Source organism: Phymastichus coffea, unplaced genomic scaffold (genome assembly GCF_024137745.1).
Source record: "Phymastichus coffea isolate CEN01 unplaced genomic scaffold, Cenicafe_Pcof_1.1 PCOF00020, whole genome shotgun sequence".
Lineage (NCBI taxonomy): Eukaryota > Metazoa > Arthropoda > Insecta > Hymenoptera > Eulophidae > Phymastichus > Phymastichus coffea.
The window spans coordinates 3,091,688-3,110,054 of NW_026706831.1; the positions used below are offsets into that span (position 1 = coordinate 3,091,688).

General features: G+C 41.4%; 1 protein-coding gene across 6 annotated transcripts in view; it reads left to right on the forward strand.

The window, feature by feature from the left end:
• LOC131675359 (uncharacterized) overlaps positions 1-18,367 on the forward strand; it is a 376,622-nt gene that overhangs the window by 214,646 nt on the left and 143,609 nt on the right. For 5 of the 6 annotated variants that reach the window (XM_058954315.1, XM_058954314.1, XM_058954311.1 and 2 more), the window contains exons 3-4: positions 1,470-1,714; positions 1,785-1,979. In XM_058954315.1, coding sequence (XP_058810298.1) covers positions 1,470-1,714; positions 1,785-1,979 — 440 coding nt within the window. The remainder of the gene's footprint in view (positions 1-1,469; positions 1,715-1,784; positions 1,980-18,367) is intronic. The other variant, XM_058954316.1, reaches the window with a different exon arrangement.

Sequence of the window (18,367 nt, forward strand, 5' to 3'; positions counted from 1 at the left end):
TATCATATCTACAATTGACCTCTTCCATTTTTTATTCTCTCCTATCAAAATCCACAATGCTCTCCACCGACTGTACTAGCTATTCATCTCTCCCACTTTAACATGCACTGAATGTCATACTCCTTCCTTAACATTCTTTTTTTTCTACCTCTGTTCTGTAAAAATTATAGCCAAGGCAAGAAAATTAGCTCTCTCGAGGAGAATCGTCAATAGAAGAAATTAATGCCTTGGATCTGGCTTTCTTAAACGCGACCTCTCATTCGGGTCTCACTAAGTTTCGCGAACGTTCTAATTCACCTGTATCAAAATTCAGTTCTTTATTTTCTTCCTTTTCTGTATAAAATAAGAAATAAATTGTGCAGCTTGTATTGAAATATAAACACACTTATTCCTTTAAATCTCACTAATTAATACTCAGCCAATTTCTCGATGAACTTGTGCTATGTGATAAGCTCGAAATGGCACAGTTTTGCAAGAACTGTTGTGCTACGGGTGTTTATATACAGTGACATAAAAATCACAACGTCAATAGGAAGAAAGCTAACATGCAGTTGCCCACTAGGCTAGCAACGGGATCTGTAGAGCGGAAACAATATCATCGAAATCTAGGAGTTCTCCAAATATCTATATAGCAAGGTAATAAGAGCTACCGACTTTCATTATCTGAGGTTCAATTTTGTATTCTTTTTCCTATCTCGTTGCCTACTCAACTTTATTCATATCTATTCATGCTTATCGTCATTACGCTAGACAAGGCTTATATATTACCGAATTTTTCTTTCACTTCGCGCGTAGTTCACAATTTTTTACACTTCCAATTCTAGACGTAACAATTGTCATCCTGACGTTACCATCACACTATTTAATAGTCTTTTGATACCATCCTTTTTGAAATATTGTATGGATAGTCATGGGTACAGTCATATCTGTATCGGTTGCATATAACATTACATAAGAACATTGAAATATTAGAGCAGAAGCGTATTTCAACCGATCTTTATTTTTACACTATCAATCTTTATTCAGTTTCTAAAAATTTATAGAAAAGAGTATTATCATCACTTTCTTGAAAAGAATTTTCAGTAAGTCTTCAATAAATGAAGAACAGATGTTATCAAACGAATCTCTGCATTATTATGCAATCTATCAAAATATATGCAATGCGGTTAAGATTCTTCTAAAAAAACAAACGCATGAATACATACTGTGTGTATTAAATGTTCATGTTCAACGATAACAATTTTTTTTATTACAACAAATAAAGTCTAAAATATATGCAAGCAATAAAACTTCAGTTGAAACATTAACGAAGACAATTTCAAAAATTGAAATTGGATATTATTTGCTATTCCTAAGAAAGTATTTTACAACTTATTAGTGAAACGTTAATAATTTATCACAATATTTATTATAAAAAATTGATTGTATACAAATTTATAACATTATTAATATTATTAATAACATTTCAGCAGGAAGCCGTGCTGGAGGGCTCATCAGCTCTCAATCTTCTGAACTGGATTCCCCAGAGATACACTCAACGGTTCATTCCTGGGACTCGCATGCGAATTATCATGGGAATTACGGTCACGACGACCATAGACACGGATCTTCTATAAACACCATGGCTTGGCCACGTACTAGTAATCTAATTTTCTATTGCGACATCCAGGGTCACCTAAAGACCGCTACTGGACTTGTTAGATTACTCTTACTTGTAAAATTCTAGTCTTCTTCATATTTATCATGTATTTATATCTGTTACTAAATGATTTAATCTTCAACAGTTATCGTCAGCAGCATGTTTGGCAACTCTATGTAGCTCAGGGACTGCGAAGGTCAGTCTTTTTATGCTACCCCTAGTCGGGAGACTCCGCTTCATGATATTTGTTGCGGTCTTTTGCCTGCTGATAACTACGTTGCTTCTATTTTTGGACATCTCACACGTCGTTTATTTCTTTCCCTTCAATTGGGCACGAGTGGTAAGATTAATCGATTTTTTAAGTACCTCTTCCAATATCAACTTAATTTTGGCTGTTTTTTAAAACATAGTCCCGTGGGATTTTCATATTTTTTGTTGTACAACCGCTCAATCTATACTATCGTGTCTTTCCATCTGATTTATAAATAGGCACTAACACTGATAAAACGCATGGAAAAATTGAAAAATTATGATACTTTAAAGATGAACATTAAGTTTATAACGATGATCATCAATTTACTTAAGGTGACTAATTAAAGTTAAGAAGATTCTGAAATTTCATCAAAATTTCATTAAAATGCTCGCGGTTGAATAATATGATAGATTAAAGTATCAAGAAAGTCGCTGATTTTTCCTATATTTACTCGTATTATCATAGAAATACTATGTTTTTGAGATTAAGTTTCGTGAGTTGACCTCGACAAATTAATATATATGTGTAAGAGTGTGTGGACTGGAGGATAAATAAAGAAAACTATTTGGATAAAAACAATAAAGGAACTCTTACGGACAGCTACGAATAAGGCAAGCTTGTTTCGGTCTCGCCCACACGTGGTAGGCGCTTGAATAAAATAGTTTTAAGCTCATAGTTTGTATGCACTGCGAGAGGCGAGAAAACTTAATGTACGTAAAATAAAATATATATAATTATATATACATTTGTATGTCGGTGAGCGTGTGAGTGTGTTCTTGTATTTGTGGACGTATGCATGTGTGAGTGTACATGCGCAAGTATACGTGCCCATATTTATGCGTCGATATGTGTGCATATATTGTGTCGATCATGAGCGCACGAAGTATGAGTATATTATATACGGGCAAGGGAGTTGAGGAACGCTCAGATGCCGGGGATGTCTTCAGGGGGAGTGCCCCAAGCAACGACTCGTCAGGGCGTCTCTTCTTTCTCCCATAAAACAGCTCTCGCTAGCTATTACTCTCTAGCTATTACTCTCTCTATTACTCGCTCTCTTAGTTGAATTTTGCAACTCGGAACACTTGTGTTCCGCCAGTTAATTTTGGCAACTCGGGATGAGAGCGAGTTCACAGTTCAACTTTGCTACTCGGAACGCGCGCGTTCCTCTAGTTGAACTTGGCAACTTGGGGGAGTAGAGAATAATTAAAAATATGAAAAGTTGACAAGCAAGAGTGTGGGCGAAAATCACAAGTGTGAAATTTTGAAAGATCGAAAAGAGTGAGAGTGGTCAGATGATGTATGCAAAAACAGCGGGACCATGAAAATTTCATGCATTAAAAAACAATTTAGTACCGTGCATATATGTGCATTTGTTTAAAAAAAAAATCGATAACGTAAACGTGCGTCAAGTTGTTTATAACAACGACCGTGTTTCCATGGTAACAAACATATATAAAAGCGAACCGCAGCGCACCTCAACCCTCTTTCTCTTGCGATCATTACTTAAGCTATCTTGTGTTCCACTTAAGTTTGTAATTAAAAATAATCTAACTAATTGAAGTTCAAGATTGATTTCAGTCATCCACACCTCTTACAAATTAGTGCCCCGGATGAGGAACAACGAGCGAGAAGATGCAACACTAATCATTCGATTTTTTTCATCAATGGCTCCGAAACGTCGATCCGAGGGGCAGCAGCGTCCCGCAACTGCTGAAAAGCGAGCAAAGGAGACAACCAAGACTCCGAGGACGCCGAGAGCTCCAAGAAAAACGGTACCCGCACCAACGCCAGTGCAGGCCCCAGAGCAACAGCAGGCCACTGGAGAAGAGCACGAGAATCACGTAGAGATGAACATCATAGAGGTCCAACCGCCTTTAGCAACCATCTCCCAACGGACTACTACTCGTAATCGTCGACGCACCATCGAGGAAGTTATGCCGAACGCCGACAACAAGAACCACGGCAACCACGATTTCGAACAGCATGGTACGGGGGCGCAAGCCCAATCGGCTGTAAATCATACCGCGGCGCATGACTATTTTGCGAATGTAATCGGAAGTGCGGCCATGGATCCGAATTCTGCGATCGCTCAAGCGTTGTTAGAGATCTTGCGTACTATGCGAGACGTTGTTGCAAGTTAAAGCGGGTCGCGAATAGGGGGTCGTCCGTCTTTCCTGAAAGAACTACCGCAGTTCAGTGGAAACCCTCTTGACTGGGTACTTTTTGAAAAACGATTTAACGATTCGACACTGGACTTTGGATATAATGACAGCGACAACCTCACGCGTCTACAGAAGTCTATCACCGGGATCGCGAGAGAACGAAATGTAACACTAATAGCCACCGGGACGGCAAAAGAAGTAGTAATATCACTTAATCGTCAGTTCGGAAATCCCACCGTGATCGCGGAAAAGATTAGATCAAATTTGACAGATCTGCCATCACTTAGAAGAAGAGAAGTGAGTGTGATAGACTTTGCTTCATATTTAGAAAACGCGCTAAGCGCATTCAAGTCACTCGAACTACACGAGTACTTATCGGAAACCGGTTTATACGACGCAACGGCTGACAAACTACTTAAATATCTTCTCCAAGGATTCGCCGACTGCTTCTCTTCAATGGAGGGTTCCGGGACAAGGTTAGAAAAATTATCCGCCTATTTATTAACGAAGGCTGACAATGCTGCGAACGCGCGCATCCGGACTCTTGTAGCAACATCCGCGCATTCTTCACAAGATAAAGACCGTGCGAGAGAAAATGATGTATCAAGGAGACACACAAAATACTCAAATTCGGCTGTAATCTGCGCAAACGAAGCAAAGCCAGCAAGAGCGACTGAGCAAGGTGGCGAGCGTCGATAGTTGAGTGACGCGTGCGCGCATTGCGGAAGGCAGAGCCACAAGCTACGCGACTGCTTAGATTTTCAGCGAGAATCGACAAATGGCCGTTGGGAGATAGTAAAAAGGTTACGCATGTGCTACAGATGTCTCGGTGGAAGACACACGCGTTACGAATGTCAATCGAAACAGGCTTGCCGCGAGTGTCTGGAGGATCATCCCACCTTACTACACTTCGAGTTAAGGGGCGGGCATCGCAACGAGAGGAGGCGCGGATCAAGCCCACATGTAGAAAACCATCGCCGGCAAGAGACGAGAACACTTTCGGGAGATCGTTACCGCCGCGAATCGAGAATTCGCTCAGTAGAACGTTGCCAAAAAGAAAATCAAGATCAACCGTCGAGCAATTTCCAATGACTAGCATCACGCTCGGGCATGTTGAAATTAATCCCGATTCGGATAAAGGGACCTGCTGGGACCACGAAGGTATATGCGTTATTGGACAGAAAATCAACAATTATAGTTATCGATAAGAAATTTGCGCGTAGTTTAGGACTAAGGGGTAAGCAAGTCAACATGACCGTGCGTGGACTCTGGAACGGCGAGAAGCATGCTATTTGCGAAAGATTAGCTTTCTCAGTTCTCGGCGAATTTGGCACGCAGACCATCGAACACGCTTTGGCTGTTCCACAAGTAGACTTGCCCGTGCAAACATTGCCGAGAGACGTCACGAGACAAATTAAGAAAAGAATTGGCATTGACGTAGAACCATATACGAACGCGAGACTACTCGTTCTTATTGGGCAGGACACCTGGCGCCTAATCAATACAATTGAATCGCGCACGGTGGGGAACAGTGGGATGGTCCTATCCAGAAACTTGCTAGGATGGGCAGCACATGGATACCTAGCGAATAATCGAGGCGCTTCTCATACGTTAAACGAGCGTGCGACCTGCTGCGCGACAAGCTGTATGCATACCAACGACCGCGAATGCAATGCAACCTTAGATAATTTAATCGAGCGGTATTTTGTTCTGAAGAATCTTGGAGTCGCCGGGTCAAATGCGCGCGAACATCATACGGACCGAGCAACAAAAATCTTGTGGGAAACAACCAAGAAGGTAGAGAAACAGTGAGAAACCAGACTGTTGTGGAAGAGTAACTCTTTTTGGGACATGCGAAATACGCGCGAAACAGCGTTGAAACGCCTGTACTCATTAGAAATAAGACTGGACCGGGATTTAAAGCTCGCGGAAAAGTTTTATAAAGAAGTGAATAGATGGACAAAGAATGGATACGCCGTTGAGACCTATCGAGAAACATCTTCTCCCTGCCGTCGCTATCTGTCGATCTTCAGTATCTATAATCCAAATAAACCCGACAAAGTTTGGCTCATACACAACGCGGCAGAAAAAACAAATGGGGTAAGCCTCAACGATTTGTTCGATACCGGACCAGACCTTCTCGAGTCACTTCTCGGAGTTCTAACGCGCTTTAGGCAACATCCGTTCGCAGTGAAGGCAGACATAAAAGATATGTACCTGCGAATTCGAGTAATTGCAAAGGACAGAGCAGCACAAACCTTTTTGTATCGCGTAGCCGATCTTTCGCGCGAACCATCTGAGTACGACATGCAATGCTTGATTTTCGGTTCGAAGTCTTTGCCATGCAGCGCACTATTTGTTAAAAATAGGAACGCAGGAACCTTCAAGAGCGTAGCGCCGGAAGCGGCAAAAAGCATAAAGGTGAACAGTTACATGGACGACTACCTCGCCAGCGGTGGGGATGCGAATAAAATGCGCCGAATGGTTCAGGACGTGATCCGAATCAATCGCGAAGCCAATTTCGAGATGCACGGGTGGGCATCGAACGATGCGAGCATAGTCAGAGACGTGGTAAAAGACAGCAAACTCAGCGGCTAGAAAAGGGCGGACTTATGCGACAAAGACGAGCGCGTGTTAGGTTTATACTGGGATAGCAAGTTGGATAACTTGCGTTTTAATGTCGGCCTTAACAAACTAAAAGAAAGCATAGCAAAAGGGGAGGTGAAACCAACGAAGCGCGAACACTTAAGCACCGTTATCTTGGTTTACGACCCGCTGGGAATCCTGTCACCGTTTACGCTTAACGCAATGCTGACCATCCAAAATATATGGATAAGTGGAATAGGCTGGGATTCAAATATTCGCAACGAGGAATTCGACAGTTACTTGGTTTGGTTGAGCAATTTAAAACCAATGGTAGATCTCAAAATACTGCGCTCGTTTATTCCAGTAGGTACCGATTACGCAAACGCACAGCTTCATATTTTTTGCGATGCAAGCAAAGATGCCTTTGCAGCCGTGGTGTACTTACGAACGACAACCCGCGATGGCTCGGCCCATTTAGCACTCGTTATCGCGAAGTCGAGTGTCGCGCCGATGAAAACAACGACGATCTCGAGATTAGAACTGCAAGCCGCATTACTTGGGACACGTTTAGCCGAAACTTTGAGCAAAGAACTGGACACCGAAATACACAAGCGAACGTTTTGGTCGGACTTAACAACAGTTCTACACTGGATAAAATCGGGGCCGCGTACAAAGCAAGTTTTTGTGTCCAGTCGACTAGGTGAAATAAATGCCTTTACGCGCGTGACGGAATGGCGATGGGTACCGACGAGCTTAAATCCTGCGGACGACGCCACACAACCATCAAACAAGCCTATGCAATCGGGCGACCGCTGGTTCACGGGCCCTTCATTCCTACGCAACCAACCGGAGTTATGGCCGAAATCCAAAGAGCTGAGCGGATTAGAATAGCGAGAGGTGGATAAACTAGAATCGCGAAAGGAATTCATAGGCGCGCAGTTCGTTAACGATTCTAGCTCGTGGAAAGTTAGTGTATTGCTCCGACTTCTAGGCTGGAACAAAATATTGCAAACGGCGTCGCTTGTAAGAAAAATATTCAATATTTGGAACCGGAAAATTAGAGCGAAACAAAATAAACCAATCTTATCAAGACAACTGGCCGGTGAAGAAACCGAAACGACGACGCAACGGACTCGCGAAGCCGAGAACTTTTGGTACAGATTGATGCAAAATGCTTACTTTCTAAATGAGCTCGAAGATCTGCGGGAGGGTAAAAACGTAACAAAAAGGAACAAATTGATTGGATTGCGATCGTTCATCGACAACGAGGGACTGCTCCGCGCGAGAGGGCGAGTTACGCGAGTATGGAATTCGGGGGAGAAAAGATCAATAATGGAAACTGTCAAATTCGAAAATCAGCCAATAATTTTGCACGCGAAACATTACGCGACAAAGCTGCTAATCGACAAATATCTCAAACGTTACTTTCACGCCAACAACGAGACTATCGTGAATGAATTGCGACAGCAGTTTTATATCATAGATTTGCGCACCACATTGCGATGGCTGAGCAAGCGGTGTCTCACTTGCCGACGAGCTAAGCCTCTTAACCCTCCGATGGGCGATCTGCCCAAATGCCGCATAGCGATCGGCCAAATACCCTTTTCGCAGTGTGGACTTGATTATTTCGGTCCGATGTTTGTCAAAATCGGACGGCAAAAAGAAAAAAGGTGGGGCGCGCTATTTACTTGCATGACAACACGAGCTGTTCACTTAGAGCTAGTTCACACTCTAAATGTCAGTTCGACGATCATGGCCCTGCAACGGTTAGCGGCGCTGCGAGGTTTTCCACACGCGATCTTTAGTGATAACGACACTAACTTTGTAAAAGTCAGTAAAGAATTACGTGACGCGATTATAGAGATAGACACTAACAAACAGCAGGAATTCGCTGAAGCAAACCGATTCACATGGCATTTCAACCCACCAGACGCGCCTTATATGGGCGGAGCATGGGAAAAGTTAATGCGATCGGTAAAAGTAGCCCTAAATCACGCATTGAACGAAGAGTTGGACGACGAAGAAGTGCTCAAAACACTGTTAGCCGAGATAGGGCACATGATCAACTCGCGACGTCTGACACACGTGCCAGTAGATCCGAAAAATGAAGAGGGGCAAACTCCAAATCATTTTTTGATAGGCAGCTTGTCTGGCTATTTAAATCTCGCTCGGTACGAAGGCGAAATCCTCAACCCGCGGCGCACTTTCGAGATCACGCAAAATAGCGCAAAGGGTTTTTGACGGAGATGGTTACGAGAGTATCTACCGACTCTGTTACCCCGCAAGAAGTGGCATCAATCGACACCTCCGCTAAAAGTTGGTGATATCGTGCTGATAGCCGACTACCAAGCGCCGCGAAACACCTGGAAAACCGGAAGGATAACAAAGGTACACAGCAGTCACCCCGAGGACGTCGTTAAATCAGCTACAATTCGCGTGGGGAAAACATTTTTTACAAGGCCAGCTAACAAATTAATCAAAATATTCAAGACGGTGGACGTAAAAAATTAATGCAATTTTTTACGGAGGGGGGGGGATGTTACGGACAGCTACGAATAAGGCAAACTTGTCTCGGTCTTGCCCGCACGTGGTAGGCGCTTCAATAAAATAGTTTTAAGCTCATAGTTTGTATGCACTGCGAGAGGCGAGGAAACTTAATGTCCGCAAATTAAAATATATATTAAAATATATATAATTATATATACATTTGTATGTGGGTCAGCGTGTGAGTGTGTTCTTGTATTTGTGGACGTAAGCATGTGTGAGTGTACATGCGCAAGTACGAGGGTCGTTTGAAAAGTCCGTACAAAGTTAGAGAGATGGCGCTACTAGTGCGTATCAAGATTTTTGTCTTCCTCAGATCTCCATGTCGCTGCCGTTCCTTTTCTTGGTTTTGCCAAATCTTTCCTCTTTCTAAGGCTAACAGTCTCACTGGAGGTACGCCTGCCAATACATTCGCCTCTTCTATTGAGACCGACCGCCATGCGCTGATAATATGCATATTCATCTTGCGCTAAATCGATCCCATATGTCTGTCTACATCTGCTGGCAAGGCCCGTGCTTCCCACGTTGAAGCGCCATACAGTTGAATCGAGTCTACAACTATTGGCAGTAGTTTTCTACGTGCCGGCCATGGTCCTCCTATATTGGGCATTATCCTCGAGAGTGACCTGCAAGCCATCGATGCTTTCGATGCTGCTTGCTTGACATGGTGTTTAAATGACCACTTGCTGTCTAGCCGTACTCCTAGGTACCTTATTTCGCTCTTTAGGGGAATCATTTCTCCACTTATTATAAACTGAGAAGGGTTGAACTTCTGTTAGGTAGTTTCAGTCTCTGCAATCTATCGTACATACATATCGACAAGAAGGGCTCCTTTATTGATCCCTGCGGCACTCTCGCCGTCAGATCGACAATTATTCTGCCGTTTTCAGTCACTATACCTAGTGTCCTATCCTTCAGGATGCTATCTAATATCTTCAGCAGATAATGCAACATCTTCTTCTCTTTTACAAGGGATTGGTATATTCGCTCTCAGCTAGCAGAGTTCAACGTATTCTTGACGTCCACGACTATGATAGCACAAAATTCCCCTCAGGCAGTTCGTAGAGGGCTTCTATTACCCGTTCTTGCACTTTCAGTAGTGCATGGTGAGTGGACTTGCCCTTCCGAAAGCCGAATTGGTTTGGAGAAATCCCCTTGTTGTCTTCTCCTGCAATTCATCTCTCCATTTTGTTAAGAATCAGTCTTTCGAACAACTTTCTCGTTGTATCTATCATTCCTAATAGTCTGTACGATGAGGGATTCGTCCCAGAGCTTGTTTTTTCCTTAGGTATCAGCACCAATTTTTGCCGCTTCCACCTGGCCGGGAAGATTCCTTCAGCTAAACATCTATTGAAAACGATTAACAGCATCTGAGGGTTCCTAAGCGCTATCAAGCGCAAAACCTCATTTAGAATGTCATATAGTCCTGAGCTTTTTCCAACGTTTAATCTTCTGGCTGCGTTCTTCAGTTCTTGCAGGGTGAATGGTTCTTTCGGTGAACCACTTGCTTCATTTGGGAAGCTCGTCCGAGTTTCATCTGCTGAAAATAGCACTTCCACTATTCGGCGTAGACTCAGTTCATCGTTTGGAGCGTTCGTCCCAGATGTCTTACTTAGCTTCCCCATCACTATCTTATAAGGTAATCCCCAAGGGTCACGATTTATCATCTCGATTAGATCCTTCCAACATTAATTCTTGTTCGAACTGATTGCAATCCGCAGGATTCTTCTGGCTTATTTGTAAGCCTGCCGATCTTCTGTCACATTCGGTCGGTTCGCTTTCCTCGTTCGCTGATACTTCCGTCGACACTTATTGCACTCTTTCCTCAGCTACGCCAGCTCCTCACTCCACCAGTATGCTGGTTTCCTGTGATATTGCACAGGTTTGCGTGGCATGGACGTGTCACATGCTTCCGTTATGTTCTGCATGAGTATTGCTGCTGCTTCTTCTGCTATCCGTTCTTCCATGCTAGCTGTTATGCTGATTTTCTTCCCGAAAATTTTCTTATCCATTTTTGAGAGGCTCCATTCCTCTCTCGTTTGGCGCTGCTTCCGTGAATTTCCTGCAATTTCAACCAATATGTATCAGTGATCGCTTAGTGACTCTTCTTCTAGTACTTCCCACAATATAATGAATTTATGTGTGTGTGTGCATATGTTTATTAAAATCTCCAAAGACTATCGATTTTCTCTAGAGATTTTGTTTTCATATCATCAACTTTATCGAGGTAGAAATCGATTTTTTCGTTTTACGTATTTCCTAAGTGTTAAAATGTAATGTGCAAAAATTTTCATTTATAGCTAGATTTCAACTGCGCGGAAAAATCTATGCACTCCCATGTACACAGTCGCATTCACAGGCGTTGCTCATAAACTTCTATACAAAAGAATTTGTTGTATTGGGAGTACAAATAGAAAACCGCCGTTTTCCCATAGGTGGCGTCAGCATTGCACGTCGGTAAAAAATTGTTAACAGGAACGTTACATAGCCAGCAGAGGCATTTGTCAACAACTCTTCATCACCTCGCTTGTCTATTTTTACTGTGCTTTGTTTTGTTCGTGCGCAAAAATGGCAAAATTCGAGCCGAACAGGAGACATTTGCGGGAAGTGTTGCTTTTTGCATTTCATTCGGGAAAAAATGCAGCTGAGGCGCGTCGAATGATTGTAGAAACTTATGGTAACAACTGTATTAGTGAAAGAACGTGTCGGGAATGATTCCAAAAGTTTAGAAATGGCGAGTATGACGTAGATGACAAGGATCGTCTCGGACCCGTAAAAAAGTTCGAGGATGCGAAATTGGAGGCTTAGCTTGATGAAGATTCTTGCAGAACGCAACAGGAACTTGCGGATTTATTGGACGTAACTCAGCAAGCCGTTTCCCATCGCTTAAAATACTTAGGAATGATCCAGAAAGTGGGATGTTGGGTGCCGTACGAGCTGAAGCCGAGGGACATCGAACGGCGTCTTGTCACGTGCGAACAACTCCTCCAACGGCAACAAAGGAAGGGTTTTTTGCATCGCATTGTGACCGGCGATGAAAAGTGGATACACTATGACAACCTAAAGCGGAGAAAATCGTGGGGTCTTCCCGGCCATGCATCAACTTCGACAGCGAAACCAAACATTCATGGCTTGAAGCTGATACTGTGTATTTGGTGGGACCAGCTTGGCGTAATTTACTATGAACTCCTGCAACCACGCGAAACCATCACAGGAGCCCTCTATCGGACGCAATTGATTCGTTTGAGTCGAGCGTTAAAGGAAAAACGCCCAAAGTACGCGGAAAGGCACGACAAGGTCATATTTCTGCATGACAACGCTCGGCCACATGTTTCCAAGGTCGTGAAAACATACCTGGAAACTTTGAAATGGGACATCCTGTCGCACCCGCCGTACTCTCCTGACATCGCCCCTTCTGATTTCTACTTGTTCCGATTGATGACGCATGACCTGGCCGAACAGCACTTTCGTTCTTACGAAGAAACCAAAAATTGGATCAATTCGTGGATCGCGTCAAAAGACGAACAGTTTTTTCGAAGAGGAATTCAGAAGCTGCCAGAAAGATGGGAAAAAGTTGTGACTAAGGATGGAAATTATTTTGAAGAATGAGATTGTAACGAGTTTTTTATAATAAAACCTCAAATTATTAGAAAAAACGGCGATTTTCTATTTGTACTTCCAACAATTGAAGAACTGTAGCAGATAGATTATAATCACTTCTTTGACAGTCCTTTTCAAGATAGTTGAAGAGCTTCTACCACATGATTGCGGTTGTTTCTTCATTATTTTTTCTCAGGATAGTTGGATCTTGCAACTTTGTTGTGATTACTTCTTTGAAGGTCCTTTTTATGATAGTTAGAGAGCTTACATGGTAAGATTGTGGTTCTTTATTCGACAGTCCTTTTCAGGATAGTTAAAAGACATTCGTAATAAGGTCCAAATTATTACTTTAAATTTTTCTTTCAATAGTCGTAAAAATTTGAACAGTTTTCAATTCCATTGTAAAAGCTTTTGCTCTAAATAAATAAAAAACGGATTTTCGGGTACGGTTTGAGTGCTATGTGAATTTATAAATGGTGATGATGATGTTCTTTTACACAGAATCACCACAGTAAGATACGATGAAAATGAGAGACTACCAGCTGTAATAACTAGTGATATGCTGCAACAATTGCAAGTAACGATGTACCGATAAATACAAATTATAGTCGAAGATCCACAAGTTTGGATAAATGACGTAGGATTTTTTATGCAAATACTAATTGCTTAATTAAGATACATCAATAAACCAAAAGTTACGGTCAAGAGCTGCAGTCGTTCTTGCAAAATATGACTGAAATAATAAAAAATGATGATCACTATAGATATAGCGACGAACATGGTGTGTCTGATAGAGTTTCGAATTCACTTTTTGTGATTCAGTACCTGTAGCAGGTAAACATAAGTATGTCTGTAAAAAAAATTTTTTATGTTTTTTATGCAAGTTGGACTACTGCTTCATTGATCAGATTTGATGTATTATGTTATATTACTAGCGTTCGAAACAGGCTACGTCCATAGTAATATTTATAAATAATCATTATTAATCAGATTCAGTCTTGAAAATATTCAATTTAAATATATTATCAGGGAAAAATTCAGAGAGGCATGTTACATCTTTCATTAATCAATTTAATAATGCTACATCTGAAAAACCATTGTATATATTAGTTCTACTTATATTGATATTGAAAAGAGCTGAAGTTTTACTTCAATCGTTCAGTATACAGGGTGTTAATTAAGTCCCGGGATGGCTGAATATTTTCTAGAGTACTTCATTTCTGAAAAAGGTCTAGGTTATTTCGAGATCAACCTCATTTTTTTAAATGGAAACTTCTAGTTTTGACACTAGCAATCGATAGAGCGGGAAATTTTACGTTTAGATATGTGCTTAGGTCGTAAAAAAAATTTGACCTCGAGGGTTACTTCAAGGTCATTTACCCCCAACATGGTATTGAGATACCTTTGAATATTTTTTGATCGGTAGAGTTGAAATTGATAGTATAAATTTGTAGGTATTTAAATATATAAAATTTATTTCATCTAAACATTCCTTTTGGAACAATTCGTTTTCCTTTGAAACTGATAAGTTTTTCTTTTGGTTTTAATTCGTGTATTATTCTTATCTAATTTTAAAAAATCGCATATGCTAAACTTTCGGAACGAGAATGGATAAGTTTGTTGATGATGCGTGATTGGGGAGATCGGGTTCGATCTTACCTTGAAGTTCGCACACTGTTTGATAACAATTTCCGTAATTAAGATGGACAAACGCCTATTTCAAAATTTACAGTCGAAAGGCCTTTACGGTGCTTCGTAGAATTTGGGACTTCTAATAATCTTCAGAGAACTGGTCGCCCAATATCTGTTGTAACTGAGGAGAAGCAGATTTAAATTGCTCAATTGTTCGTTAAAAATCCACATCTTAGTTCACGTATAGTTGCGCGTGAGTATGAAGTTTGTCATGAATACGTACGAAACATTCTTAAAAGCATTCATTTTCATCCTTATAAAATCCATTTGGTACAGAAGCTTAATGAAGACGATCTGGATCATCGGCTCGAGTTTTGCAAAACCATGATGAATAGAAGTAGAGCCTAATTTTTTATACAATATAAGTAGGTAAACCAGAGGGGCCTCAACTCAGAGGGGTATCAGCTCACTGAGTTGAAGCGTATGCATGTTCACCCTCCCCCCCGATAGGCCCGTGCGCTGTCGACTCCCCCCCCCCCCTGCTACTGAGTTGATCTGATGTGGCGTGCGTTCGTCCCCCTCTCCCAGCCTACTAATTTGATTCCTATGCACTGCGCGCGTCACCTCCCCCTCCTCCTACTGAGTTATACCGGTGCGTTCTACGCACTCCCCCTCCCCTACTGAGTTGATCTGATGTGGCTTGATCTGATGTGGCGTGCGTTCTCTGCAGCACTTCCCCCTCTCCCACTGATTTGATTCCTATGCACTGTGCACGCGTTCTGTGTTACGCGTTTTGATTTTTTTATTGTGTATGTGTGTGTGCGCGTGTGTGCGTGTGTTAAAAATTTTTAGATTTATCTGAAAAAAAAACGGACGGATCGGGGGATCGAATGCGCGTCCTCCGGATCCGCAGGCCGATACTCTACCGCTAGAGCTACAGCCACTGTTACCACGGGCAACACCGTATTGTGTATACTAGCTACACGATTGATATGTGGGGGGCGGCGGCGGCGGCGCTGCCGGCGGCTGCTGCTGCTGCTGGGGAGGGCCCAAGCGCTAATACATACAAATGATAATAAATTTTAATAAATATACTAATTATAATAAATATTATACATAAATATTTATTATAATTGGTATATAACGAATAATAATTTTTTTATGTTCGATGTGCGCGCGTGCGTGTGTGTGTGTGTGTGTGTGTGTCTGATCGGTGAAATAAAAAAGACATATTATTATTAATAATTATTTATTATATAAAAAATACAAGAAAATATTAAAAAATGTACAAAAAAATACAAAAAAATATAAAAAATGTACAAAAATTTATTAAAAAAACCGACGCTTAGTTATCGTCACCATCATCGTCGTCGTCGTCGTCTTCGTCGTCGTCGTCGTCGTGATCAGCGGGAAATAACTTGGCAACTTTATAGCGCGGGGCGCCGTCGACCGTTTCGTCCATGACGCGCAGGCGCTTTTTCCCCGTGATGTGGAGATCCTGCATGAGCGCCGTTACAGGCGATCTCGCGGGCCTACTCAAGGGACCTGGCGACGGCGATCGAGAAGGCTGGCGCACAGCGGGAGAACCTTCGGGACTGCACGACCTCGATGAAAATAATCTGCGCACCACGTGTCTGACCGGCCCATTTTGATCGACGTGCCGCCTGCTGCCGCGCTGCGGTGGTGATTCCACCCACTGCGGCTGCCGACTGCAGCGACCAGCGGCGCAGTACACGCACTCCCAGCCCTCGCATACTGGCATGTTGTTGTTTTTGTTGTTGTTGTTGTTGTTGTTGTTGTTGTTGTTGTTGTTGTTGTTGTTGTCGTTGACCTGCAACAAAAAAATGAAAAAAAACTTAGAACATACTACCGCCGATAAGAAAAAAAGAAAAGAGAAAAAAATCATACCTGTTCTCGTTGGCGGCAGGGCGTCTCTTGTATCTCTGGTGAAACTAAGTTCACCAAGAGCGGCTGTTGTGGCGTTGTGATGTCGATGATCACGGGTGCTGCTCGAGGCGTCACCAGGTCGACGTGTGTCACGTGTCGTGATGATGATGGTGGTGGTGGTCGACGCGCGACAATCACCTCGCAGACCATCTCCACGTCGTCGTCGTCATCGTCATCAGACCTGCAAAAAAAATATTCTTTAATTGAAAAAAATCAGTTCATATATCTATCTATATATAACAATATTCAACGTACACATTCACCGTTGGAAGTAATCGCAAGCTTGGAGACGGTGGCAGTAATTCAAGTGGCGACTGATGCCTGCTGTAATAGGAAACACATGTATAATAAAACTGTGAGAGTAACAGCGTTAACGACTACGACGTCGAAAACCAGTCATCGTAAAAAAAAGAACGCGATCCAAAAACAAAACAAGAAATTCTAACTACGTGAGAGAAAGGGACATTAAATTTGAAATTGGAAATACTTTCTCTCATATACACACGTACATACATATTATATAACGAATATTACAATATTATTCAATGAAAAAAAAGAACAGAACCTCTTTTTTTAATGTAAAGAACATATATGCTCTTATTATTATAAAAAATTTATGTATAACTAATACCATTATATTGATAAATTAATAAAATTTAAATATAATTGTGTTATTAGTATAATGGTATTAATTATATATAAAATTTTATAATAATAAGAACATATCTATTTACATTTTAATGATTTTGTTCTTTATATTATTAAAAACAGAATGAGAGAGAGAGAGAGAGTAAAAAAGAATGAAAAAAATAGGTACTTACAATAATAATATCGTAGGTGGAGGTGTCAGTGGCATCCGTATTGTTGCCGCTTCGTGGATGTCGTCGCCGTTTCTCCTCGGCGAAGGTGTTCGCGGCTGCTCGACGACTTCGTCCACCGCTGCTTCATGTGTTGGTAAATTCATCACTCCGAAGACTTCGTCATCTTCGTAAAGATCGACGTCCTCGCCAAGTACTTCTATGGCTTGATTTAATGCCTCTTGCCACGACACATCGTCCGGCGAAAACAATTGTTCCAACAATTCATCACTCACTGCACTATCGTTTTCACGCTGCATTTTTCTTCACTGAACTTAACTTCACGACAAAAAAATCACAATGACGTATCGTTGCAAGGCGTTCGAATTTTATTCATTTTTGAAACACTTGCCGCGTTTCGGTCATTGGTTGAAGATTTGGAAGTAGGGACGCGAGACTACGCGATAGCACTGATTTTGTCGCGCGCATAAGACGATCATAATTAGTGGTGGGAGTAGCTAAAGAAAATGTGATTAGTGCGGAGAAAAGACGCCAATGTGTATTAATATAGGATCGCGATAGCGCGTACGCTCTTTTTTTCTCACGCAACGGACGAAGAGTAGGTGGTGGCAAGCCGTTGGTAGTGACAAGTTGCAGCGAACGAACGATCGGCCCTTTTCTGGGCCACTTTTTTTTCAAGTTGACGAAGCTGTACAATCCCGACAGTTAATCGATATCATGATCACATCAGAGAAATTTAAAACAGCACTTTTCAGTGCTAAATTTTCAATAAAAAACCTATATTATTTTTCTATAAATCAGCACTTTTCAGTGCTATTCAAACGTATGGTTAAATATAACATAGACTAACTATTTGTTTAATAAAAAACTTATATAATTTTATAAAAAATCAGCACTTTTAAGTGCTATTCAAACGTATGTGCAAATATATCAGTGCTAAATTTTCAATAAAAAACTTATATTATTTTTCTATAAATCAGCACTTTTCAGTGCTATTCAAACGTATGGTTAAATATAACATAGACTAACTATTTGTTTAATAAAAAACTTATATAATTTTTTAATAAATCAGCACTTTTAAGAGCTATTCAAACGTATGTGCAAATATATCGTAGCCGCAAAGGTAAGTACTAAAACAATAACAATTTGAAATTACGAATAAATTTAACCTTATGTTTTTCTTTAT